This window comes from Hirsutella rhossiliensis (genome assembly GCF_020360975.1).
Source record: "Hirsutella rhossiliensis strain HR02 chromosome Unknown scaffold00018, whole genome shotgun sequence".
Lineage (NCBI taxonomy): Eukaryota > Fungi > Ascomycota > Sordariomycetes > Hypocreales > Ophiocordycipitaceae > Hirsutella > Hirsutella rhossiliensis.
In genome coordinates this window covers 399,211-425,933 of record NW_025408684.1, presented here as the reverse complement: position 1 = coordinate 425,933, position 26,723 = coordinate 399,211, and the positions used below count along the sequence as shown (strand labels likewise).

The 26,723-nt window shown below is 54.0% G+C and overlaps 5 protein-coding genes across 5 annotated transcripts; 2 read left to right on the top strand and 3 right to left on the bottom strand.

The window, feature by feature from the left end:
- Positions 1–336: 336 nt before the first annotated feature.
- HRG_10928 (f-box-like domain-containing protein) lies at positions 337–2,389 on the bottom strand (the record flags this gene model as incomplete). The annotated part of the gene is made up of 6 exons (XM_044869398.1): positions 337–480; positions 526–932; positions 990–1,463; positions 1,532–1,952; positions 2,007–2,230; positions 2,320–2,389. 6 exons carry the CDS (start codon positions 2,387–2,389, stop codon positions 337–339), a joined length of 1,740 nt encoding a protein of 579 aa, XP_044715349.1.
- Positions 2,390–5,006: 2,617 nt separating this feature from the next.
- HRG_10927 (uncharacterized protein) lies at positions 5,007–6,543 on the top strand (the record flags this gene model as incomplete). The annotated part of the gene is made up of 2 exons (XM_044869397.1): positions 5,007–5,898; positions 6,008–6,543. The coding sequence occupies 2 exons, from the start codon at positions 5,007–5,009 to the stop codon at positions 6,541–6,543; spliced, it is 1,428 nt and encodes a 475-aa protein (XP_044715348.1).
- A 260-nt stretch (positions 6,544–6,803) lies between these two features.
- HRG_10926 (uncharacterized protein) lies at positions 6,804–7,182 on the bottom strand (the record flags this gene model as incomplete). Its single annotated transcript, XM_044869396.1, has 3 exons — positions 6,804–6,948; positions 7,022–7,092; positions 7,141–7,182. 3 exons carry the CDS (start codon positions 7,180–7,182, stop codon positions 6,804–6,806), a joined length of 258 nt encoding a protein of 85 aa, XP_044715347.1.
- Positions 7,183–16,156: 8,974 nt separating this feature from the next.
- HRG_10925 (uncharacterized protein) lies at positions 16,157–16,892 on the top strand (the record flags this gene model as incomplete). The annotated part of the gene is made up of 3 exons (XM_044869395.1): positions 16,157–16,434; positions 16,495–16,762; positions 16,824–16,892. 3 exons carry the CDS (start codon positions 16,157–16,159, stop codon positions 16,890–16,892), a joined length of 615 nt encoding a protein of 204 aa, XP_044715346.1.
- Positions 16,893–24,308: 7,416 nt separating this feature from the next.
- Positions 24,309–26,515, bottom strand: HRG_10924 (KR domain-containing protein; the record flags this gene model as incomplete). The annotated part of the gene is made up of 3 exons (XM_044869394.1): positions 24,309–25,472; positions 25,540–25,833; positions 25,913–26,515. 3 exons carry the CDS (start codon positions 26,513–26,515, stop codon positions 24,309–24,311), a joined length of 2,061 nt encoding a protein of 686 aa, XP_044715345.1.
- Between the last annotated feature and the right edge of the window lie 208 nt (positions 26,516–26,723).

Here is a 26,723-nt window from a genome sequence, read left to right as displayed (position 1 = left end):
GAGACCGATTGATGCCTCTTCCTCTCCTCCTCTGCCAGCCGCGTGCTTTATGCATGGTCGCCACTTGCGTTTGCTCCACGCCCATTATGCCAGCCATGCCTGCGCCGTACGCAGCCAACTCTCCGTCGTCGCCGACTTGGCTGCTGCTTCTCCCGTGCCGGCGGCGCTCTGGGCCGCCCGCCCTCTCAGCTCAGCTCCTCACCCTGCCTGTTCTCGGCCAATGGGGGAGAACGCCAGCGGCAAGAGTAATAGAGATATAGCATTTCATGCACTTTCAGAAGTCGACTCGCTATCCACATTTCCTCGCCCTTGGCTTCCGACCCAAAGGCCTGCCTGCTACCCTGCGCCCATGCCCATGCCCATGCCCAGCGTGCCCATGAATCGCACCTCGTCTGCTTGCCATGCCAGCGCCTTGCGCATCCGATCCTTGTACGCTCGCTTCCTTTCCGCGTCTTCCGTCGCCTCCTCGCTGTCTGCCACCTCAAAGTCCTTGGCCTTGAACAGCGGTCCCGCCGTAAAACTCACCATGCCCAGCTTCTCCCCCGTCCAGAACAAGATGTTGTCGTCGTTTGACCGTTCCTGGCCCTCTCTCGGCTGCGTCGATACCATCTTGCGCGCCAGGTCGTCCGTGCCCGGCATCGACGCGAACAGCGAATCCAATTCCTCGGCGTCGCTGTGCCCGATCTTAACCCGGCGGCACTCGGTCGAGCCATCCCTCTCAAACCACTTCAGAAGCCCTGCGCCGTCCGAGAAGACAATTTTGGTCCCGTGATTGATGACCGACAGGATCGTTGCCGACGCCGCAGTCTGACGGTTCTTCATCGCCGAGTTATGCAGCATCCCGTGGCTTGCTGACTCGGTGGCCGTGCTGAGCCCGTAAATCTCAAGCGATCCCTTAGTGTTGTAGCCGCCTCCAGCGATCAGAGTCTGTCCTTGGCTCGACGACTTCATCCGAGTCACGCGCTCCGCACTGAGCTCTCCGCGCCGACGCAGCTCCGTATCCAGCGGTGAGAACGAGAACGGCAGGCTTGCCAGGCTCTTGATCTGCGCTCCAGAGTGGATGGTCCCCGCAATGGATGGGAATTTCCGACGGTCGTAATGCAGAATGTTGGTGAACCGCCCAGCCACGTAAATATCGTCCGATACTAGATCCGGCGATCCCAGCCGCGGAAGGTGAAGAATGCTGATGGGCGTCGGCTGAGAGAGGGCTGCATATGGTGGCAGTGGCTTGGGGTCGAAGATGGCTTTGAGGACATCCGCATTGCCTCTTTGGGGCCCGTCCAGGCGCTCTATCGCTTCGTGAGGTACTCTGGCTCTGGCGCGAAAGTCATGGAGGTGGATTCCCAACGACGTGCCCACAGTCAGAGGAACGCCCTCATGGACGGCCGAGAGGGTTGTGATGGACCACTCAAACGACTCTCGGCTCACCACGTCCAAGCGGCGCAGGTCGACCTCGACGAGATCTGGCATCGATGGTTAGCAACAGCGCCAGTGGCCTTCTGATTCCCCGCTTCTTCCCGAGTGTACTCACGGCTCTTAACGGCGAAAAGGGCCCGGTGGTCGCTGTTGTTGACGCTGACGCACTCTATCACCCCAGTGTCGACCTTGGCAGACCTTTGACCCTTCTGGCTGCCCGGCCCGTCGAGGGTGAGCATGCCAAGCTTGCTTCTGGCGACGATTCCCCCCCGCTTCCCCCGGGTGCCTCTGACGTCCCACAAGCACACCGATCCGTCATCCAGGGGAGATACTGCGAGCATGGTGCCGAGCCCATCGCGGGGACTGTACAGCGCTAAGCCGCGCGCCTCAGCCATGGCATCGCGTTCTCCGTTGTGTATTCGAGGAGTTTGGAGCCAGTTGACGCAGACGGGGCCATTGCGCTGCATGTACTCGTCGTACCACGAAACCTGCTCGCCAGGGTATGTGGGATCCCAGTTGGCCATGTCCTGCAGCTCCTGCCAGCGACGATATCGGGAGCCATGCTCTGGGTAAGCTCTGCCGCGAGGTGCCGACTCATGGATGTTCGCGGAGCCCGGATCCAGCAGCAGCGTCGCATGGCGAGGGCCGTCGGCGGACTCGAGGGGAGCTCCAGACAAACCGCGGCGGCTCTGGAGCGAGCGGTACCAGGGCGAGTCCCCGAGGCAGAGGCGCTTCCAGAGCCCGTCGTCGAGACAGAACTTGCGAAGCTTGCGCGACACGAGCTGCAGGTTGGTGATGTGGCAGGGCTCGAGATCTATGTTTGGCGAAGACGGGACCGTCAGATGCTGCTGGTGAGGGCGGGGGATAGAGGAAGCGGGGCGGGCGGCGAGACGACGGCCTTACAGCGCACGATCTGGAGCAGGATCTCGTCTGGGAGTTCGTCCCACCCCGGGACTCGGCCTTGGGAGACCATGGCGCACGATGGCGCCGGGCCGTTGTGGTTCGCGTCAGAGGATGAGGCTACCGGAACAGATATAGTATGCGCTGCTGTCCAGAGGTCAGAGGAGAGGCGTGTGTGAGGAAAGGCTGACGGTAAGTTAGTAGCATGGCTTGGAAGGGATGCGACTTCTTTTGGCATCCGGATCCCGCTGGTAGCAGGCTGTAGGATCGCGGCAGTGTACATGGCCAGTCTGCCTACAGCCCCAACAGCAGGTATCCTGGGCTTGGTGGTACTTTTCCATGACTACAGACGTGGCACTACAATATTGTAGATGGAGGGGCAGGAGTACATGGACCCTCGAAAAGATATCTGCATGCGCAGTACCGCTACATTGGCTCTGTCCAGGGCCCCCAGTCCTTGCTTTCGGCCCCCTTTCCCATGCCTTCCCATACTTACTAGTAGCGACGGACGGCCTGGAGAGGCGGCCCGGGCGACCCGGCAGGGGTCGTGGAGGAGGGTCTGGAGCGCGATTACAGAGCCCGGCACGCTCCTGGTCCCCAGAGCTAGCCACTGAATCAATTGCATTGTCGTGCGCCATTTCCGGATCGCCCATGTCGATCAGGATCCAACCTTAATTATTATTCCTCCGCTTAACTTAGATGGTGCTGCACGCAGAAGCTTATGACTTGCTTGATCTTGGCTGGTATCCATTCTCGAGTTACAGAAGCCTTCACCTACTAGTAGAATGGATACTCGCATTTAGCACTGGACATGCATCGATTGTACGGATAAATCCTCACAGTTTAGATAGAGCTCCCCAGCATAAGCCGTAGGTAATAGCATCCCGCCCAAAAGGACTCCGGTAATAATCTCCAAATGAGGACGCGGTGCTTCGAGGTACTAGGTCTGGGAAATTCGGCCTCAAAGTCTTCGCAGTATGATCAAAGTGGCCGTTTGTCTGCCTCAGGAATCAAAGGTACGTTACGGTACCCAGGTACTCCGTACCGCGCCTCGACAGTCGACACATCGCCCCCTCACCCTCTCATCCTCGTCTCGCTTCTTCCAAAACAACCCGAGCTTTTCATGGAGACACGGATTCAACCGCATCTCATCACTTGATCATCCCATTGGGAGGCGGACTTCTGGTTCGTCTTCCTCTTGCCTCGTTCCTACCCGCCACCGTCTTTCTTCCAGCAATTCCGCCGTGCCCCCTCATTCTTCAATTCACTTCACCGCGTCGCTCGGCCCATCATTTCAACAAACGCGAGCGCTTCCCCGAGCCTCGCCTACCTGGCTACATGATCAACGATCATCTAGCCTTTACCCGGAACATCGCCTCTTCTCTGGCACACTTCTCCCCTCTCGCTGCTTTGGCTTGGGGGCCCCTCGCGCTCCCGCAACCTTAGTTTTGGACAACCCTTTCCACATCATAACCAAGTGAGACGATTCCCCCTTATCTTCTTTTCCATGCATCAAAGGCTGACTCGTGTACACGCCAAGGAATCCTTCATTGGACGTCTAGCGCCGTCTGTTTGTTTCCTGCTATACCACTGAGCCCATGTTCGAGGGAGATCGCCGAGTTTCCCGACAGAGTAATGCACTCGTGCAACACTCAGTCGCCAAACAGCCCTCGCTGCTGCGAGATCTGAATCAGCGCGTCCCAGAGGACAAGGGTCGCAGCTGTAGCTCTGTTCGACCCAGATCAGTTCTCAAACCGAGGCCTTTCGAAGCCTCAAGCCATGACATGCCGCCGGAGCGATTCAAGGATCACGAATTGGAATCTCCGACGCCATTTTCTGGGTTCGACTTTGAGCTTTCACCTCGCTTGGCCAACCACCAGCACCAGCACTCCAGCCTTGCCGTCCAGATGCCGTCCGGGAGGCATGACGAGGAAAAGGCTGCGTCCGAGTGGGAGACGGTGGCTGGAGACGACGACTGTAACTATTCAACGGGAATGGAGTCGTTGCCCAAGCTACGACCCGAAGACGCTTGCGCAATCGCCCAGTCTCAACATACCCGCGAACATTCGTCTCGTCCAGATGCCTTGCGCAACCGACCAAACACCCCTCTGATTCCCGTGGATTCTCTGGCCCCGAGACCCACGCGCGGCAGAGTGCGCTTTGATGCAAGAGCCCTCGAGGACTCACTGCATACTTGTTCAAGCATTTATAGCGATGGGGGCAAAGATGAATGGACTGTCCACGCGTCCCTGGACCGACCCAATTGCCACACTCGGGAGCAGAATCCGGTTCGACAACGCCCGGTTACCTTGGAAATCCACAGGATTGCGCCCGGTGAGCTCATGAGAAGCTGTTCAAAGACTTCAAGTAGTGTGAGTATGGAGCGATTCAAGTACGACGGGGGGCTTTATTCCATCTTCCTCAAGCCGCCCGGCGAACCAGAGGTCAGCAAAGTCCTTGATCCCTCAAGGATGGGCACTGACTCGCAAGCAATCATCACCCAGTCACCCAGGTCAGTCGACCTCGATCCGGAGGGGGTGAGAATCATCCGCGACGCGACCTTTTACAACCACGCCGCCATTCAGTCGACTTAGAAAGTCGACAATGCGGTCAAGGTTCCAGTAATCCGAGACGGCGCCCTTCAGGCTCCTGTCGCCAATCCCCCTGCTTTTCTTGATGAAGAAGCAAACATGTCCACTCCTGGGCGCACAAAGCAAGACGTCGACACAGACTGGCAGACAATCACGACGGAACGCCAGCATGAGCCGATTCGAGAGATTGAGCTCAACTTTGCCAAGGAGTCTGGCAGCAGCCTTGCTGATGTGTCGGACGCTTCCGAGGACATGGACGCAGAAGAGCGCATGACTACAAACACAATCTTAGACAACTCGCGGAGTCTCGACAAGTCCAAGGCGGATGGATTCGGCCTCAGTAAGTTGATGAAGCGCAACAAGCCTGATGAACCGCGGATCAAGACGGCCATCAAATCTGGCGATCCAGCTCGGGCTTCCAAGGTGCCTCAGCTACCTGCTCGTGCCGCCGACGCGATTCGTCACTTCTCGAACCCGTTTCGTCAGGATCATGTAACTCCGAAACGGGAGAAGCCGATCGCACTCTTCGAAATGAAGGAATTTTGTAGCAGCTACGAGAGTTTGGACTCGGAGCCCGTGCAGCCCAGAGCTCCTCTTCGGCATGGCAGGGAACATGTTGCTGAACGGTCCCGTGTCCGACAGGACTGCGAATGGGATTATCCAAATCTCCCCGTGGGCACTTTCGACGAACGGCAGAGTGGACCAAGTATCAGACAGGTGTATGGCAGTGGCCACGATGGCCATGTACTGCAGGAGAGGTTTCTGAGTGACGTTCCACCACTGCCGTTTCCTCTCATCAGCCTTCCCGAAGCAGCAATGCTACAATATTTCCGCCGAGAGCGAGGGGAGGAGGACCACACAGACCCCGCGGGCTCCTTCGCCGCCAAGGCACGATCGGCGAGGTCTGGGACCATCAGCACCATGTCTTCCCTCCTTGGCCCTGCGACGCCGCTTTCTGCCTTTGGCGACCTTCCCATGGGCATCTCTGCAGGTACTGCGAGGCCTTCTGCAGCGTATCAACGTCGTTGCCAACGAAGGCATCCTAACTGTACGTCGCTATTCGCACACAGACAATGTTCCTCCGAGCTAATGGATTATAGTGAGCCTGGACACCTTGGACACGCCGCCGCATTTCTCGTCGGTCCTGCGCCGCTCCGAGTTGACGGGGTCCCGTCAGCAATCAGGCGACTCTCGATGCGAGAACGGTTTTCGCGGACGAGCGTCGGTTTTTGACACCCGGGCTCTCGGACTTGGCGGTTTCTCGTCGAGCACGAGACAAAGACGTGCGAAACATGGGCAGGAAAGCTTGGAGCTATTCACGCGTTCCGAGGCGGATCTCATCGAGTCTGCCAGAGAAGATATGCTCTACCGGCGAGGCCTCTCGGCGGACGAAGACAAGCAGCCGAGATTCCTGTTTCTCGGCATCATGACTGTGACTATATTCTTTCCCCTGATCGGCCTTGTGGCCCTTTGCGGGCGATTCGATTCGACAATCTCGTGGTATTCGCACGGCGAAATCAACTCACTCACTCGGGAACAGCGAGCGATCCTGAAGCAGCAGTTGCTTGTCGAGGCGGTGGTGTACCCGGTCCTGATAACGGTCTTGGCGGTGTATTACTCTGTCCATGGCGCCTAGACGCGGTGGCGCGTGCAAGATTGCCGCCGTCTACGGTCATTGACTTCGGGGGAGAGATGGAGGATGTTTATTGTAGGAAAATCTACTTGACTGGGAGTGGCAAGGTACCATTGAGGGTTTCCTGGGATTTGGGCAGGGGACGATGAAGTCGGGAGACGATGAAATGTGGCAATGGGTACGGTACTAAATTTGTATCTGCCGTGAAACCATCAGAAAAGGCCTCTGCCGGCCAAGGTGTGATGGGGTCCCGTTGGCACAGGTTATTTGCCGCCCTTGGAGCTCTTGCTTCCGCCGCTGCCGCTGCCACTGCCACTGCCACCGCCGGAAGACTTGTAGACGGAGCCACCTTGGCCGTCGTTGTAGTAGGTGCTTCCACTGGGGTTGGAGTAGTAGTATGAACCGTTGCTATGTTTCCGCCGGAGCGTTAGTCGATGGACGGGAACGAGTTCGTGGGGGATTGAAGCAGGGGTGGACGTACGAGTTGGAGTAGTGATAGGAGTTGCTGTTGGAGGCGCCGCTGCCGTAGTCGCGAGAGCAGTAATGGTTGCCCTGTTCCGCATCAGTATTGCGTCGAGAGACGAGGCGAGGGGATCAAACCTGGCTGTTGGTGCCGGAGCTCTTGTACTCGTAGGACGGCATGGTTGCGGGTTCGGGAAGTTGGTTGCGTTGGAGATGTCGATGACGGTTGCAGATGATGGATGGGGAGGCGAATTGGAAGGAATTGAGGGGAAACGACGGTTCTAACATACCTTTTCGAGGGGGTTATGGCACGATGGCTGACTCGTATTAGTGCGGCCGTTGACAGCAGGGTTATCCCGGGCATCCGCCGCCGACGAGCTGCAGACGGAAACACCAAGGCCCAAAAGTCCCATATTTGCTGCGAATTCCGTAAGCGCGACAGAGGATGTCGAGGAGGGCGAGACTGCTGCAACTCTCTGCCAAACCTGTCGCTTGAAGGGCCTTGTCACTTGTGGCCGTCCCCAACCGCGGCCGCCGCTGCCGACGCGGCGACTCTCGGCCCCCCTGTTGCGATACTTTGACTGACATTCCATCTTCCCTAGCGAGCGAAATAGTCTTTTGAGAACTCGTTTCCAAAGTTCACCTCGACCTTGACTCGACTGACTCGATTGACCCCAAGCATCAGATGCCGCGCTATATGATCCACGCTTAGAATAAATATCTATTCGGCGCTCGAGTATGCTATTTCGTAGTTAGAGCTATCTAGACCTTTTTTTAGTATTTACTATTAAGGAAAAGGTAAAAGATAGTATATATAAGATATTAGAGGATGATATTACGGTACCCCGCCTTTTAGCTGGTGTTGGCCGAATAGAGAGTTGGTCTTGGGCAAATAGTAATAGTAATACTCTATTAGCAGCTATATCAGGGTCTAGAAGAGGCATCTATACGAATAAATACCCCCTTGGGTCTCACGTAGCTAGAAGAGGGCATGCATCATTGTCACATCAATTATATGCCCCTGATCACTTTCACATGCGCTCTCTAACCCTTGTTCGTGAGTCACAATATCGGCTTGTCCCCCCACCAGGGCGCCGAACATGGCCTGCCCAAAATATTCACTAATCTCGTCGGCGCCCGCCCTTTCATCGACGACTTGCTGCAGGATGGTTTTGCTGCCAATGAGACATGCCACGTGCGGCGAGGAGCCCAAGACTATGAGCTCATCCTCCAAACTGGCACCGTTCTCTAGGAAGAGGCCCAAAATCTTTCCGCATTTGTCGACGTGCCGGGGAACGACATTTGAAGTCTGTCTAGCGATTGTGGTCGAGATTCGCTGGATGAAAGCCTGCTATCATCGCGGCACCCTTGCAGCTGTACCGATCAGTAGATCCTCTGTGGCATTCAGGCTGTGTGAGAGCGGTTCGTAATTGAACAGAAGCTCGACAGGTCCAGCATGTTCCTTGGTGGCGCACAGCCCTCGACTCAAGTCGTCAGGGTCCCGTCGGACGAGATGGCTCGACTCAACCATGGCCGCCAGCAAATCCAGAGCTCCAGAGCTGCAAGCGGCAGTGAATTCGGCGACCAAGATGTACTTTCCCACCGCTTTGTCCTGTCTGTACTTGTGTGACTTGGGGAACCTCATGTCTCTTAGTCGACCAATTTGCTCTACGGATCAATGTCGATTCGCCGCCGTCAAGGCAGTTTTCATGACATGAGGCTGATTTGAATCACGAGCAGTCTCGACAGAAACTTAGATGGTGACTTTTATACAATAGGCAAAAGAGCTGATAATCCTACCGCAGGGTATCTGTTAGACAGAGCAGACAAATAGATATAGGTTGATCTGGCTAATACGGCTACGTATAGACTTCTTACCGTTGGGAAAATACAGGTCGGTGACGATTGTAGGAAGGATTCATACAGTTGGCTGCGTAAACTATGCAACGGACAGTCTTTCGTGTTTCCTGCAAGTCTACCGATCTGTATTTGAACTCTCACTTACCTAACCGATTTGGTTTTGGTCCATGGCGATAAACCTTCAAGAGGTTTCCTAACTTAGTCAGTATAAGTCCCTGCACATAGAAATGGGCACCCCCCTGTTTTGGGCACCCCAAAAAAATCACGACCATTTTCAACACCATTAATTCAATCCCTTCTCACTGCCCACCACCGTGCACTACGATACAATCGTCACCTATTTCTGAAACCTCAGCTTCGGTTTCATCAGATTCTTCATTCTCAGCTGCGTTCACCTCCTCCTGCGCCCGTCGTATTGCCTCAATATTGGCGAACCTCGAATTCGGGCTCGTGACCACCCTCTTCCTTTTTTTCGGCTTGACGGCCGCCAATTGTGTTTCCAGTGCCTGAATCTGCAATTGAGCTTTTGCTAAAAGGCCATCCTTCTCGTCAAACCCTTTTGTGATCTTCCTGAACAGCAATCTCTTCGTGGGCACGTCGTCGTCTAGCTGGTTGAATTGAACTACCTGAACCTTCAGATCTTGCGAGCGCCTCGGGTCGACCACGCAATCTGGGATGTGTCTGATTGCCAGTCACTGGTGGGTAAGTGGCTATTGAATGCATTGGCCACATTTTTCGCGTTCTTTTGCGTCTGTTGCTGTTCTCCAGCAGAAGAGGGCTCAAAAGTGGCTTCGCCATCGACACCGGCCACAAACCCGTCGCTTTCCAGCCACCCTTGATGTTTGACACAGTGAGCGCTTGCTCGCGTGCTTTCTGGTAGCAGGAAAGAAAGTTTTGCTTGCCGACTGGGCTTGAATCGGTCAGGAGGCTGAGAAATCCGACCTGTTTGCGGTAGTAGTGCTTAAGAGCGAGAAGACAGACAAATCGAGCGGTTGCAGCACATGAGAGGTATGGGAGGTAAGAAAAGAAGGTGAATCTGATGCTGGTAGCATAGATACATGAAGTCAACCGTCTCGTGACTTCCGTGGCCGTCCAATACTAGCAGTCTTCGCCCGAAGGGTCGGGTGGCTGGGTTCTTGGAATGAACACCTTTCGAGCCACTCCACCGCAGTTTGGTCCGAAGTCCAGCCGTTCTTTGTCGCAGTGAATTGCCAGTCACTAAAAGTACTGAGATCTTCTGGGAACCACTGTTGCTGGACCGATTTGCCCTTGAAAATGACGAGTGGAGGGAGGAAGGTGCCGGCAGCGGACACGCACTCGATGAACGACGTCCAGACCCGAGAACCAGGCGTCTTCTTTTGTACAGATCGTTTTTCAGCACTGCCAACGACCAGGCCATTCTCCCCAAGTCCTTCCATGATGCCTGCTTCATCCATGTTGTACCTGTTCTCCGGCTTAATAGCCAGAATCTCGGGAAGGAAGAAATTGTTGAACCAAGGCCGAATTACCTCGGTAGAAGCGCCGTTGACACGCGCAGAGTCTCTGTGATGGCACTTCTGGGTCCGAACTGCAGGATTTCGTCTTAAAAATGCTTGCATCCAGTGTTTTCCGAGCGGTGTGTGGTCTCCTTTGACGGCGAGCATGCGCTGCGCGAACTGCCTGATCTGCGAGTGAGTGGGAGGAAGGCCCAAGGCGTCCTGAATGAGAATCCATTCGGTAAGTTGCTTTTCCTGTGTCTGAGAAAGCCTCTGAAGAGCAGAAAATGCATCCTTTCTGCATTCGTGACCATGCATGCGATTGTAAAGAGTTGCCTCGGACGCCCCAATCGCGAGCAGCCTTCTTGGCGGATCCGCCATTGGCGATTGCCTCAAGGGCGCTGTGAATGTCAGACTCTGTATATTTCATCAGTAGTGGCTTGAAGACACATGCGTCAATTTTTTAGCAGATTGGATGCGTTTCCGCGGTGAAATTTGCTGTTGAAGTTGACGCAGCCGTTTAGGTTGGGCACCCATCTTGGGTGCCCAAAACAGGGGGGTGCCCATTTCTATGTGCAGGGACTTAGTACTAAGAGACTCTTCTGGCAATCTAGAAGAATAGAACTACGAAGAGGCTATGAGATGGCACATTGACGCTGGACAAGCGTCGAACATCGTTCATACTAGAAAGGCCATTTTTTTGCTGGGTCAATTTAGGCAAGCTGAGGAAGTTTGTTTCTTACTTTCCTCTGGAGGCCAGCAATGCTGACCGCAGAAAAGGGCTTGCCATGGTCGATTCCTATCGTCCAAGGTGGTTGACAGACATGGAGCACCGAGAAACGGAGTAGATAATACTACTGGGTTCTTACCTATCATTGCGAAGCCGCAATGGCGGAATGGGGTGAGTCTAGACCGACAGTCTTCTTCGTTTCGATCTCTGAGAGTCTTACTATATCTTTTAAGCTTTTTCTAGTCTATGGTTCTATTCAGAATGGACTTGGGGCCCACTCAGGACGAGCTCGATTCCGTCGGACCATCTTCGACTTCTCCCAACGATGCTGATAAGCTGAAGCGAGCCCGCCAAAGCTGAGGGAAAGGTGGCAAGCACCATTGTAGAAAAATCCGCCTTGGCATCGTAGATTGTGGAACCCCCCATGCATGGCGATGAAAGCAAGCTCCTTACCAGAGCAGATGACCCGTGAAAGAGGCATAGATATTTTTCGTTTCCTGATAGAAGATAGTAGCCGCGCCACTAACTCTAAGAGTGTCAGCGCTCAAAGGTAGCTTTGTAGACCCTTTGCTACGCTTAGCTTACCGGTCGCCGAATAGCAACATGGGTTGCATGAGGCTATGGTTCAGAGAGCTTAGATGGCCTAGTTTCATATGAGACACCGGACCTATTTTCATCCTCGACACCCTGAGAACAGGACATAGCTTGAACGCAACTTTCCGCAAAGTCCCCAGCTAGTACTGTAGTAGTAGCTGCATTAGGGTAGCATTAGATCGAGCAGGGGCCCTGAGACTCCAAATTCTTAGCCGATCCGGATATCGGATTCTCGGTCCGGTGGCGGAAATCAACGCCCGCTTACGAGCCCATTGCTTACCTGCATCTCACTCAACCCGCCAGGGCTTCCTGAAGCGAGCCTCTCCAAGACACCGGAGGCCTGGAGCGGGACGGACAAGCCCCATGTCACGAATTCGAGAGTTGATGATGGCAGGTCGGACAACTTCCTATAGGCGGCCTTGTCCTCCGACCATGAGGAGGAGATCAAACTCAAACATTTTCTACGTTCTCAGGACCCAATGAAGTTCATAGACAGTGCAAAGCCCGTTGCAGATACCAAGCAACCCTATCATCCCGTCGGGGCCGTGATCCCCGGCTACGTTACCAATACCTCTCAACGCATACTATACTAGCTATTTTCACTACAACCATTAGTGCCATTATACTGCCCACTAATCTCGTGGCCCGTCGCGTGCGTCCAAGTCCTCTGCGGGTGTATCCATCTCGGCTTAGAAGGTTGGTACAATACGAACTCAGATTCCGTTTCTTCTCATCAATCGTCATTAACCATACAAGGTCACTTTTCCCTACAGGCACATCGCACTGGCAGCTTGTCCGACGTCCTCTCACAAGCTTGGAAGGAATACTCCATGTCCGATTCTCGCTATCTCGTACGCGACAACGTTGTCGTCTGCATGGAGACCATGGCAGCCATGTTCTGGGGGACCATTATCCTTTGTATGCGCCTACTGGATCGTCACCGACTGCACCTGGTGGCATCCGCTCCAGTCTATTGTCAGCCTAGGCCAGCTATACGGCGACGTTTTATACTATGCAACGTGCACGTTTGACAGTGCCGTGCATCAGCAGGCCTATTCACTCCCGGAGAAATACAATTTCTGGGGGTGTTATGTCTTTCTTAACTCCCTTTGGATCTGGATCCCTGCTATTCTGCTTGTCCAAAATGCAAAGGAATTGAGCACGGCTTTTGGAAAGCTGAAGTGACCAGAACCCCTGTGAGTGGCAAATGAGGCAAGCTGTCTCGACGAAACAGTCACGAACCTGCAGGCCATACCATGAGGATGTGCATGCGTAGTTGGAGTACCTCGGCATAGATAGATTGCATAGCATGGCCTGCTACATGCAAGTTGGCCTCTGACAAGCGGCGGATGATTATCTTTGCGACTGTCTTTGGCAAGCAGAACAGCGTCTCGGAGGTCTTCGACGACAGCTCAGAAGGCAGCCATGACAGAAATGCGTGTCGACCTACGTTTGATGCCTGTAGCCGGCCCATTGTCACCTCATATATCAACGCCTCGACTAACCTGCTTACCACTCTGCCTATCCTGCTTGCCGAAAAATAAGTTTAGTGTGGCCGGTCACCCCTGCACGCGCCTGATCCTGTGACTTCTACTCCGTACAGTACAGATCTGACAGCTAGTTATTTACTGGTCCTAATAGAGATGTGTTGCTAAATTTATCTCTTTGAGACACCCTATACCTTCGACTGTGCTTTCCAGCCACTGCTTGAGAAATATACATACAATGAAGCGCAGGGGCTTGAGGGGTATGTACCGTAGTGCTTGGCTGCAATAGGTATGAATCCAAGGAGGGGAATTGCCGTCACCGCTAAATATCAAAGCTGCTCCTCGTCGGATTGGGCTTCGTGATGACGTGACAGCAAAACATGTATAGGGAGAACAAAGCCAAAGCGGAGGCGTATGCCAATGATGAGCACTAATATCTCCGGCGGGCGCGAGTAAGACTTGCAGTCAGCCCTGCATCGCTCATGACCTTTCTATCCCTGCTTCGGCTCTCGTTGTCAACGCTGTGACGGCTCGTCAGCGACCTATTTTTAGGGACAAACCCGGCTGTGGCTCCAGCCTTTATGCGGGTCGAGCCGTGAGGCCATGCTCCTAGTTTACAAGGTTGATGAAAGCTGAGCTCGCCCGGCACGGCGGTGTCAATGACTCAAGGCCAAGCCAAGCCTCTGACGGGTGTTTTTCGCCCCGGCATCAAACAATAGATAACCTTAGCAGTAACTTACCAAAGAAAAGAGAGAAGCTGGCCCCGCTCTATGCTCGCCTCCCAGTCCCGGCCTCGCTTCACCTGCTCTCCCCTCAGTTGCATCTACGGATAGTGCATTATCACTTACACAGTCCGTTCATGTTTCCAACAGAGCACTCGCGCTCCTGCTTGTTGCCATGCCCTTTGCCGGGCAATGGTACCGAAAGAATTCAAACTCGAACAAAATCAAATCGCCACGATACTACTTCCGTTTGACATGTTGATCGATTCTAGACTCGAATCGACCCCAGGGATTCAAGCGGCTTTAAACAACAGAACTACTGTCGCCGTGCCGTTGACATGCATTACCAGCCTCATCCGCAATTGTCTCCACGCATTGGGTCATCATGCATAACGGCCTTGCTGTGGCACATATTATCGATTCAAGTTTATAGGACCCCGGCAATTATGGTTGAGTTCCCGCCGGCCCCAATGCTACAACTGGATGCCAGAAGACTAATGGTGCATTGCAGCTTGCTAATACATGTAGCCTCTGGTGACATGTCTGATGTGAATCATGCCATCTCGTTTCTGTCTTTCTCACCTCCTTCGCCTCTCGGAGCGCACGAGGGCCAGTCAAGGCAGGCTCCAAGCCCAGCTGAAGTCGTGTTCCTCTAGCCCGACACAAAGGATTCACCTACACGTCAACGCCTTTTCGGCCGGCGGGCGCACCAGTACACTTTGGCCAATCACTTACTTGTCTGTCAGCCGCAAGGCTCCGACCCAGTTTCTCTTCGGCGGGCCCAGGCAGGGCCGGGACGGCGAAGCTGGGTGTGGCGACAGGGATGCAGGCGCTGGGGTTGCAACCACTGCATCCTATTCTTGTTTAATGACATGGATGGAGACACAAACAAGCGTCAAAGCTGAGGGATTCTTGCCTAGGTCCAGTCCCATCTCACGAGCCTTCCATGGGTGACGGGAATACACCATGAGAAGCGAGGCCTCCAACCTGCCTGCCCTGCGAAGGCTCAAGGAGCCTTGTGAAAAGGCGTGCGAAAAGCCTTGCGTATGCCTATTCCTCTCTGAATTCAACGCATAAAGACCATTTGGGCGGACCTCATATAGAGCTGCGTATCTCTTTTAGCCTGGTCTTCCACAGCTGGCAGACTCTGCTTTGTAAATGTTCAGAGTGATGTCCATCGGCCAGTTCTGGCCGCTAAGCTATGTGTCGTATTTCAAAGTACCACATTTGCTGCGTGCCCAAATGGCTGAGAGCATAAGAGAGGACGCTGATGTCGCTTCCAGCCGTACACTGGAGTGGCTTATTCTCTGATGGCCCTGGGCTAATTGAGCAGAAGAATATCAAGTAATGAATTGATTTCCCGGGCCTTGATATCCAGAATCATCGATCAAGGAAAAGAGCAGAACCCCTCTTTGAAATCTGAGTGATATGGTGCTCTTGGCTGTGGCAGACAGATATCACTAGACGCATGAGGCTGCTGCGTAAAGAAAAACAAACAGCTGGGAAATCAGATTTCGGTTTGAGGCATCATCGACCAAAAGTAACTTCGCTAAACAAAATGAATCAAAGATGCGGGTGGTAGGTGCGGTAAAGCCGATCTTAAGTTGATACGGGAGTTTTCCTGGCCTTGGCCTTAGATTGTTTGTTCAAGCCGGGGGAACAGGGTTGTTCAACTTCTATTAATAACTAGCATGCGTAGCTAACTTAAACACTAAATGCCGAAAGCTGGTCACCGATCCCGCCATGTTCGGTTTTCATCCAGCAGTTTACTGTCTTTCTATTGAAATTCCTTTTGTCGCTCTTGTAGGCTAACCTACATGCATTGGATATCGGCGTCAATAGTCATCTCCCAGCCCACCCTGTCACGACCGCCTCTACGAATCATCATACTCAACTTGATCGGAATGGACATGGAGTCTGACCAGGACGGTGAGCTGTGACTGGGATGGTCCGCTGAACACCCAACTTGCCGTGCTACCCGAAACGGACCGCGATGGACTCAGGGCCTCGGGATACGTCAGCGAATTAAGGCTCTTTTGAGGTGTCCGTCGACTCAGCCGCAGAGAAGCTGAGGCACAAGCTGGGGCTACTGAGCAAAGGCGCTCTTGACTCCATATCGCTCACTGGAGAAATGTTCTTTCTATAAATTGAGACCATCCTCGACCTCGCTCTAGGTCAACTTCATGATCACCCAGCGCCTTAAAGTCTTCAAAAACCCCGAACCAAATAGCAAACCGGTCACATCGCACCGACTTCCCATCCTGCCATTATTCTACCCGCTCCAACATGCACTGGCTAGCTGCCCTCGCCCCCTTCATCGGCCTCGCTGCCGCTGCTTCCCAAGCCGGCGGCCGGGCCCCCAAGAAGGTCAAGATTCACGGGATCAGCCTCCTCGGAAGTGGCTGCCCAGCCGGCACCGCCAATGTGCAGGTTGACGCCACCGGCTCTCTCTTCGAAGCCACGTTCTCGGAGTACACAGTCCAGACTGGCCCAGGCACCAGAGCTGTCGACTGGCGCAAGAACTGCAAGCTGACTTTGAACATGGAGTTTGACGATGGCTTCCAGTAAGTCGCACATCAAGCTCACTATCCAATCTATACCTTTATCACTAACCCTTGTCTAAGATTCTCTATCCTCGACACAGACATGATCGGCTTCGCCGAGATCCCTGCTGGCGCCAACGGCCGGTGCACTAATACATTCTCTTTTACTGGCCAAGGCAGAGAGCACGTCGACTACTCCATTGGGCTGCGCGGAAAGTACAGCGGTAATTTCGATCTTGAATCTCACCCTGGCATCCTGTCTTGGTCGCCATGCGGCGGCAGTACAGCGATTCTGAACATGAACACTGCTTGCAACATTAGCCCAACACATCTGCCGGCGCTAATTGCTGTAAGCCCTGACTGCTTTTCTCCCAGGAATATAGAATGGGGTGATGCTAAAGTATCAACAGGTCGACCATATTAGCGGCAAGCTGACAGTCAAGTTCACCGTCCAGTGGAGAAGTTGCTTCAAGCCATGATTAGTTTTTCGTGGCTTGCCTCCTTCGCTACCATGCCGGCTGCGCATGCTGTAGACTTGAGTCAGATCTTTCAAAGTGTCCGGCACCGTCAAAGGAAGTCGTGCAGCATTTAGGTCATTGGTTGGTCAGGTCGTCCGAGTTTTGATTCTAGTTTTACTCCCTCCTTGAGGACGCCCCTTCACGACACTCCTTAGGGCTTCGGGTTTACCAAAGCCTTGGTAGCATTGAACACTGTTGGAAGCGACCGGTTGTCTCGAGAAGGTTTCATGATCGTGTCAATCACTGCTAGTTTATGTCCTTATAAAACCTAGCCTTCCACTCCTTTCTATAGCTAGAGAGCCATTATCATCAATATCGTTCATTCATTTTCCCACAGCCCGCGTGAGCGGACAACGAAGACACATTCATCGTAAGATTTCCTGCCGTATTGTTGGGATCATCGAGGTATGATGCGGCTGCTCCTTATCATCATGTTTACCACTGACGCCTTATTCTGGCATGATTTTCCCCTATTTCATAAAGATCTACCAGGAGAAACATAACTGGGCTGTGTGACGGGATATTTTTTTTTGCTGGATGAAGCAACGCTGCGGTCTTAGCTTTAAGATCATCCGATCAGACGGCGAGCTTTTCACTATTAATATTGAGAAAAGGCTTCGAAAGAAAGGTATTTCAGCAGAAGAGCTGTCGCTGGGGTCAAGGGGTGTCGTTATCGAGAGAGCTCGTATAAATGAGAATCGTTGCAAAGATTCCTTATACCTTTGCTGAGAGATAGTGGAAGCAGCTTGCTAGCTTATGTAGATGTATATGGTGTCAAAGAGGTCACGGTGTTTCTTTTTGGCTAGATCCAATATAGATAGACACTGAGGAGGAATGTTTGGAGAACACATTTTGCTTGGATAAAGAGGGCAGAGTCTTGAAAATTGAGGGTAGAGAAAATAACTTCTATACAGATAACCCTTTGAAATATATCAAATAAAACAATGAAGTTTTCTTCTGCCAAGGCGAAACACGGCTCCAGGACGAAGCAACAGAGCTTGCATTTATAAATAGACAACAGGCAAGGTGGAGGTCAAGACCTTGACTCTTGGCCCCAAGTAGAGGCTATTGAACTGAAAGAATAAATACCTCGATAATTCTGAGGGCATCACCATTAATAGAGTCTACATTCTCCGTCTGCAGAGCGTAGGCATTGAGAAGTTTTCGCAGGAGGCTAGGCCCCCTTTTCTCTGCTCATCTTTGCAGTCCGATTTCTTGACCATGAAGAGATGCATTTAAACCACAATGCGCCATATCGGAGGGAGTGGGAGAAGGCCTGTATCACTTCGGCGCGGATAACAGGACGTCCATTCAATATTTTCGAGAAATTGAACGACTGGATTTATCTAGCCTTCCACTAGGGTCTTGTAGAAGACTCATTGCGTACGCCCTTGCCTGCGTTTACTCAATAGCGTCTCTGGTTACGGTTGGCAGCAGAACGCCTTGCTGCCTGACAAACAACACCTCCCATCACCACATCTATCACGTCTGACCTGTCTCCATCCACTGTTGCAGCTGCCAGAGCAGAAAGGAGCACCACCCTCCCAGTAGCACGCCTGGGGGGCATTGATCCCGCGCTTCACGGAGTCATCTTTGGAGGCCCGCTCACCCTTGCATTAGTTAGTTGGCTGGCTGAAAGGTACAGCTTAAGACTCAAGGGCATGTTCAACTCACCAGTAACCGCGGCCGCAGCGATAGAAGCAACGGCAATAAGGATCTTAAAATTCATCTCGGCATACGATAATAAATGGGTAAGCAAGAGACGTGGTCAGAGACTACAGTAGAGAAGACTTAAGTCGCCATAAGCCGCCACTTAATTAGTTGGGAGCTGGGTCGTACCGCCATACATCTTGCCTCGTTTTTGCCTTTATCTCAGCGGGCTGCCATAGGGTTTCCGTGTATTAGGCCTCGACCAGCATCTGGTCTCCCCATCTCTTCGTAAGCGGCGCAGCTTACAGCCAATTGAACTTTCGATTTCTGACTAACATAGCAAAGACATGCATTATAGTCAGTCGGAATAATCCAATCATGTCTGCCCATATGAAACAACAGGTGGCTTTTGTGTTGATGTAACATCACATTGTATTGCTTCATGTCTGCCACCCATCGCTGGCTGGCTCTGTTGATGACGATGCTAAAACTCGGGATGTAGGGGACGAATACGGCAGACGAGAGGCACAAGAAGACGAGTCTTCTAGAACCAGAAGGAAGAAGTCGGTGACGAAGCTGTATACCTCCGCGGTTGGCTCCGTGATATCAGAGGCACTGTCATGAATAGTATCACGAAGACGAAGCCAGCAGTTGGCCTAAAAGCCACCAACAAGCTCATCCTGGCTTTATCGTAATATACTGGCTTACATTTGAGACCCATCATAGGTCTAGACCCGCGGGCACGAGAACGTCCAAAACAAACTCAACTCCATTGGAGCTGCATTTTCAGTGATAGGAAGCGTAGGTTCCCTGCCAGCTCCCCCTAAATCCAACCTCGAAGGCCAGGTGTACGTGTCCCGGCCCTGTGCCTCAGCTAAATGGCCAAGACAGCCTCCCTAAGCCCTGTTTTTATTCTTTTAGAACATTCTGATGAATTGACTTGTGCTATCACGACTGCCGCTATGATGCATGGTGTGGGACACAACTGTCTGATATGGTCTTATGGACCGATAAAAGAGTAACGGTATTACATCAGTTACAATTCTAGTGAGTACTAAGTAAGTCCAGTCCAACTAACATGGACCGGTCACTTGCTTTACTACACTTGCAACCGTACCAAGAGCAGCCCATCAGCCTTGAAAAGGCAGTGAGAACGTTTATGCTGCACTGTGAGGGGTGGCCTACCGCCGGGTGATAGGCCCAGCAAGTTTCGAAATCACGGGAGGCTGCAACACATGGCGCGGAGGGCTAAGCAGAGAGAGGTGCATAAGGACGAGGCTCGCATGGGTTTATGCAAGAGGATTGGTCCGAGTGTGGCATACAGAGGAGGCCCGCGATGAGAATACAAATGTTCTACAAGGAGGAAAGGAAAGAGGAATGCGGGCGCAATCGTACTTGCTATAAGTTGCCCGCAATAATCAATATAAAACAGGGGCAAAATGCAAAAATATATACAGCAGCCGGTGTTCGCTGGTCGTCACCGACCCAACTACTAATCTGCCTCTTGCGGGCTTGACTTTTCGAGATCTAACGGGATCGAGTAAACTACCGCAGATATGACCGTATATAAAAGGGTCGACATAACTAAAAAATATATATTGTGTTTACTAGCTGTAGAACTTGTGCTAAATACTTCGTCTCAGCATAGACCCCTCTCCCCTACAGTAGCCGTTCTCGAGTCGTTGCTTCGTAGTGATAAAGCTAGCGTAGTCTTATATGCTATACGCATCTAAATGCTTGATCGGTGGAACCCTCATGAGGGCATCGAGGCTGAAGCGGACAGCAGGCAAAAGACGAGAGCGGGCCACCAGCCGACGCCCATCCATGGCCCAACAGAAGGGCTCCAAAGACCAGTCCCAGAGACCCGGCACCAAAGAGTTGAAGCCAATTGGCGGCCGGCTCGCGGGCAATGGCTGACAGTCATCAACTGCACAAGCACAAGCACAAGCACAAGCACGCCCCCCCTTTTCCCGTCCGGCCAGAGAACACAGGGCGCCAAGCGCGGCACCTTGATTGGCCACGACGGCTGAATACATGGCCAATATTCGTCTCACCCCAAGGCATGGGATACGTACAGTCACCGCTCTTCCCCGTCGCGACAGAGCCTTGGACTCGGCGTTGCACAGGCACGGCCGGCTCTGAGACACGCAGAGTTGAAGAGAGGCTCAACGGCGGCGCCTTGGTTTCGCGTTGGCGACAGGCGCTTTGCCCCTTCCGGCACCGCTTGAGCCTCTTAGTTCCTTCGGATATATTTCCGTGGAGGGCATGAGACATATTCTTGGCGTCGATTTCCTGAACCTGCCTATAGGTATGGCACCCAATGGCTTGAAACCGCTTCGGGACATCTTGCCCATCATTCCCTGGTGCTCGCTGATCCAGCCGATGCCTTCGACGGCACCCATGTCGACAACAAGTGGATGTCACAGGTCCGGCTTTGGTGGGCGGTCAGCGGATTACCCCGCAGATTACCGCCGATTACCCGCTTGCCCTTGACATCACCTCTGCCGGGTTGATGTCATCTTCGGAGCGCCATAAAGCGCGAAAGCCGGGACCGACGACGAGAAAACCAGTTCGACTGGATAGCCTGCGTTTGTGCGATCAGAATGCACTTTGTCTAAGGTCCTACATCCTGTCGGTTGCGAGGTTGCGGTGATTTGAAGCATTTTCTAGCCTTGACGCACTGGAGCTACAGCGACGCTTAGCGGATGCATACCCTGTCTACAGGCCCCCTGACGGCCTGGGGGCACTTTCGCCGCCAAGGTCCTCGGTCATTCTATCAGACGGGTGTTCAAAATCACTGCGCCATCGACTTTTCGCTACCACCGACGTTGAATTGCCCCGACGCACGTTTGTGTCCCTTTTTCGCCTTGCCTGTCCTTTCGGATGGCCTTGAACAACTTATCCAAAGAGCTGGGTCCACCACGTTCTTCATCCATTTGCCTCGCCACGATATCTTCAGTTAAGCCGTCCGACTGGGCCCGCCTCCGAACCTCATCGACGATGATCTTGCGCGTGGAAGAGTAATTCTTCTCTGCAGATGGCCGCCATCGAGCACCCCAGTCTCGCTCAAGAGAATCCACAGAAGGTATTTCGCCCCAGCCCTGCCGCCAGAGACGCAGCAGCTCCTGTACAGATTTGACAGAACGGGGGAGCTTGAAGCTCGGAGGTTCGCGCGGCCCAGGCGGCTCGCCATGCGCTCTTCCCTGGGCCTGTCCCTGGCCGGCTTGCACCATTCCCTGCTGCTGCTCTAGAGAGAGCGGAGCGTATGTCGGACCCCCCGCTTGCGAAGGGCCTATCTCGGACCTGAGGACCGTCTCTCGTGGAGCGCGGCGCCTCTGTTGATGAGCTCCCGCGATCTCCGCATGTTGACCTGCAGCACCTTGGCCGGGGCTGAAGGTGACGGTGTAGGTCGCCTGCGCAAACTCGTCCAACTTTGTGCATAGTTCGTAAGAAGCCCCCAAAAGGTCTAGATGTCTTCGCTCAGCTAACTGCTCGGCTGCGACCTGTTGAGTCAGTACTGTGCGCAGCTTCTCCGCAACCACCGGCATCGCTTTTTGAATGACCGTGGTATGGCTGTCTTCGTGGTCCCGTGTGCATGTGTCTTGAACTTTGCTGGCGAACGCTTCAAACTCGGGGCAAGAGAAGACCGGATCCTGGAAGATAGGATGGTCGGGGTAGGACTCGCGAAGGAAGACAGCGTCCTGCAGGAGCACCTCTCGAAGCCACTCCAGGAGTTCCAAGAAGGCGCCGGCGGCCATGTTCTGCTCCACCCCGAGATCTGAGAAAGGGCTACTGTGGGCCTCTTTCCATTTGTCGAGTTGAGGCCAGACCTGCACGAGTAGCACCACAGGCGGCCTTACGGTGGCCCGGGGCACGAAATAAGACCCCGACCATTCAGGGTCAAAGTCGGCCACGGCCCTCATGAATTCGAAAGGCAGGGAAGTCAGATAGCAGCCGGTCATTTGGTCTCCGTTATTCCAACGACCGGCTCGACGGATCTGTATAGTTCGGGTCAGCCCAGGCCAGGGGGTTGGCGGCTTGCCTAGGGCAGATGACATGCCTGGCCTTCATCCACTCCGGCCATGTCGGCGTTTTGCGTCGCGGCCACTCTAGGCGCATGGCTGACCTTGGAGACCTTGATGCCGGCCTTCTTGTAGAACCTGGACGTCCATTCTCGGGCAGTCTGGCCCGACAACGGAGCTGTATATTCGGTGAGTGAAAGGTCGATGCCCCCTCTGAGTTATGGGATTCCGGTGAATGCCATCACGCTTACCTTGAGGCTCCTTCGCCGATCGGCGGAGCACTTTCGTTTCATACCAGTCTTCGCTTCTTTGGAAGACGGGAAACCTTTCCGCCTTTTCTACGTGCCAGCGCCAGAAAAGCCAGAACGCGAGGGCGCCGATGAGACAAGACCGCGGATCTCGATGCCGCAGAGCAGATCCATACTCCATGCGGCCGTGCTGGTTGGTCTTCCCACAGTTCATCACGACAACCAGCGCCTTCGTGGTATACCCCTGGGCCTTGCAGCCCTCGTTGGGTAAGTCCAGGGAAAGCAGTCTGCCAACTCCATCGGCAGGCGGTTGCCGGACCGCAGCAGCATGTGGTTCCCGAGCAGAAAGTCCACCTGCGTCCTCAGGGCGCAGGCGATCTCTTCCTCTCGGACCATGCCACGTTGGTGTGGTCGGGTATCTGCGCCGGCGCATACACATCTCTCAGAGTTCCAACTCCCTGTCCATGTATTCCTTCCTCTTCCGGCTCCAAGTCGTTGCAAGAATGCTGCGTTTGAGCGCCTTCAGTGCCACTCCTGTGGCCGGGCCGCAGGATTGACTCCCGGCTCTTCTGCTCGTCGTAAAGCTTCTGTATGGCCGAGACGTAGCCCCGTACAGTATTATACTGTAGTTTGAGCGTGGACTCATACAACTCCAAGTCGGAGTCTGACTCGTATTCGCTACCTCCGCCGCCTACAACGATGGTATCTGCTGGGGGAAGCTGGGTGTTAGTATGATGGGCTGGCTCAGTCCGACGACCACATCCCGTGATCAACATCTGTTACCTGATGGTGCTCTGCGTCTTTTCACGGCCCTCTTGGCTTCCTGAGCCTCGAGGTGTCGTTTTCTTTCATCGGCGACCCTCTTTCCTTTCTTTGGAGGACGTGATGCCACTACCTCCTTCATGAAGAGCAAGAGCTTTCCTTCATCGACCAGGTCTCCCGGTAGCTGTTGGCCCTGTGGTACCGAGGCCGGCCAAACGTCCGGGATCGCAGGCCAGTTGGCTTGACACCACTCCTGTGAGGCAGTCAATGCATGGATCTACATGAAGATTGCAGGGCGCGCATGCGGGCTTGCCTTCCATTCTTCCTGCTTGGGACGATAATTTCGCTTCGTATTCTTCGGCTGGGTGTTCTCCAGATCTAACAGGTAGTGCTCAATGGCCGCCCTGACCCGGGGATCCTCTATCGCGTTCGACATGGTGCAGGCGGTCGCCGTCGCGACGGTGGCAATGGAGGAGGGGGAGGAGGGAGGGGGGAGGAGGGGAGGGGGAGCGCAACGCGCGTGAGCGAGACCGAAATCGAAGGTCTCGCGCAGGGCCCCGCGGGCGTGGACCTTCGATTTTGCCGTCCGATGGCGGTAATCCGACTAAGAAAACGCCAGCCCCGCAGGGCCGGGCCTTCGAAAACGACATGGTTTTGCATGGGGCGGGGCGGTAATCCGATTACCGGATGACCGGTCAGCCGGCCCCGGGACCTGTGACACCAGAGGCTGGGAGGCCCAGGTCATTGCGGTACTGGGCGAAAGCATCGAGAAAACTGTTCCCGCTGGCATAGTTGGCTTGACCCGCTTGCCCAACAATGCCGGACACGGAGCTGAACATGGTGAAAAAGTCGAGATCGGTCTTGGCAGACAAAGAGGCGTTGTGGAGATTCCATGTCCCTCGAACCTTGGGGGCTGTAGATGCCGTCCATTCGTCGTAGCTCATTCTTGCAAAGTTCTCGTTGGCGACTACCATTGACATCTGGACAATGCCTTTGAGGGGAGAGTCTGCCGCAGCCATGGCTCTCTCGACATCTGCAAGCTTGGTGACATCGCCGCTGACGAGCTTGACAGCGCAGCCCATGCTCTGGAGCTCGTGGACAAAAGAGTCGGCGCTTCCGTCAAGACCAGCGCTCCGGGACATGTGCACAATCTCTCGAGCGCCGTGCTCAACCATCCAGACGGATACGGCACGGCCTATACCACCAAGACCGCCGACCATGAGATACGCGGCAGACTCGCTAAAGGAAATCTTGCGAGCCATCTTGCCCGTGTCGAAACCCGCATCGGCGTCTCCGGATGGCTTGATGGAAATTCCGACACGCCCGATGTGCTGGCCCTTCTCCATGAATCGAAAGGCGTCCTGGGTTTGAGCGGCAGGGAAAACCTTGACGGGCAACGGGGAGATGGAGCCCCTTTGATAGAACTCAAGGATGGAGAATATCAAGGCTCGGGCAATGTGAATCCTTTTCCAGAGCCCGTCAATGTCGATACAGCAGTAGCTACGATTCGCCAAAAACGGCTTCATGTCAAGCTTGCCGTTGCCCATCAGGTCGCGTTTGCCAATCTCAAGTATTGTCCCGAATTCGGCGACGCAGCCCCAGGTGGCGTGCAAGAGCTCGCCCGAAAGCGAATTGAGGATGAAGTCGATGCCGCGGCCGTTTGTTTCGTGCATGACGCCGTCGACGAATGAAGCATCGCGAGAATTGAAGATGCGATTTCTTGGCATGTCGTACGTCTCCATCAGATACGCGACCTTGTCCTCGCTGCCAACGGTGACGAACAAGTCCGTCTCGAGCATCCGAGCGATTTGGATGGCAGCGAGACCGACGCCTCCGCAGGCGCTATGAACCAGAACACTCTATGTGAACGGGACGGGCCAGCACACCCATTGACGGACGATTGCTGCGAGCGGCCAAGGGGCTTACCTGACCCTTTGTCACACGCCCGACGTTGACCATGGCATGAATGGCAGTAAAATATGGAATGAGCATCGTTGCAGCCTGGTCAAACGTGAGCGTGTCTGGGATTCGCATGCATACATCTGCCAAAGTAGTCGTAAAGGTCGAAAAGGCGTCTTTTCTGCAGAAGCAAACCACCCGATCGCCCACTCGAAGGTCATCTGGGCAGACGCCGGCTCCCACCCGGGTTACGGTGCCGGCGGCTTCGATTCCGAACAGACGGACCGGAAGCTCAACTATGCCCAGCGCAACGAGAATGTCCTAGATTGGACCGTGTCAGTGAAACGGTCATCGGCCGCCAAGATTAACATTATACGTAGAAGGACGAGATGACACAGACCCTAAAGTTCAATCCGGCCGAGTAGACCTCGACTTCGACTTCATTGCTTTCAAGTTCTTTGCGTTCGTGCCGCGCATAGTACAGACTACTGATGCGCCCAGGGGTCAAGACATTTAGTGTGCTCATCTCGTTGGATTCCCCTTGGCACGACAGCTCATCGCTTAAGGAAAAGGGGTGAAAGCGGGCGACCTGGATGCGGCCGTTGAAGATGGCCCATTCAAAGTCTGGATCAACTTCGTCGTCGCCTTGACGCGACCGGAACTTGGTTAGCACCTGTAGGAGACGTTGAATGGATTCGGCATTGTCAAATTCGTCGACCTGGCACGTGGCCAAGTCGATTGATTGCTCTGTGCGGACGCTTCTTGCGAGGCCGAGCACCTGGGCGTATCTAGGATCACGACAACCGATATCGACGAGGTGAGTTGCCCAGAGCATGCCACCGCCAGTTCGCTGCAGTTGAAGAAGAAAAGCCCTAAAGGCTAAGAAGCGCGCCTCCTCGACGTCATGGAAAAAGGCCTCCTCAATGTCGAGAAGAGAGAGCACGTCTTGACCGGCCGGTGGAGCATCGCTCAAGCCGCGCCTGGTAACCTCGTAACCGGCCATATTTAGCTGGCTTATAATGTGTTTGGCAGCCGAACTCTCCCTTTCGACGAGAACTGTGACCTTTTTATCCGGTACCTCGCGTGTTGACTTAACGACCATGGTCATCGTGACTTGGTGAGGCGCCTCGACATCATGGACCACGGCTTCGGGTGAAGAAAACCCGGCATCAGCGAGCTGTGATTCCAATTCTTCCTCACACAAGTAGGGC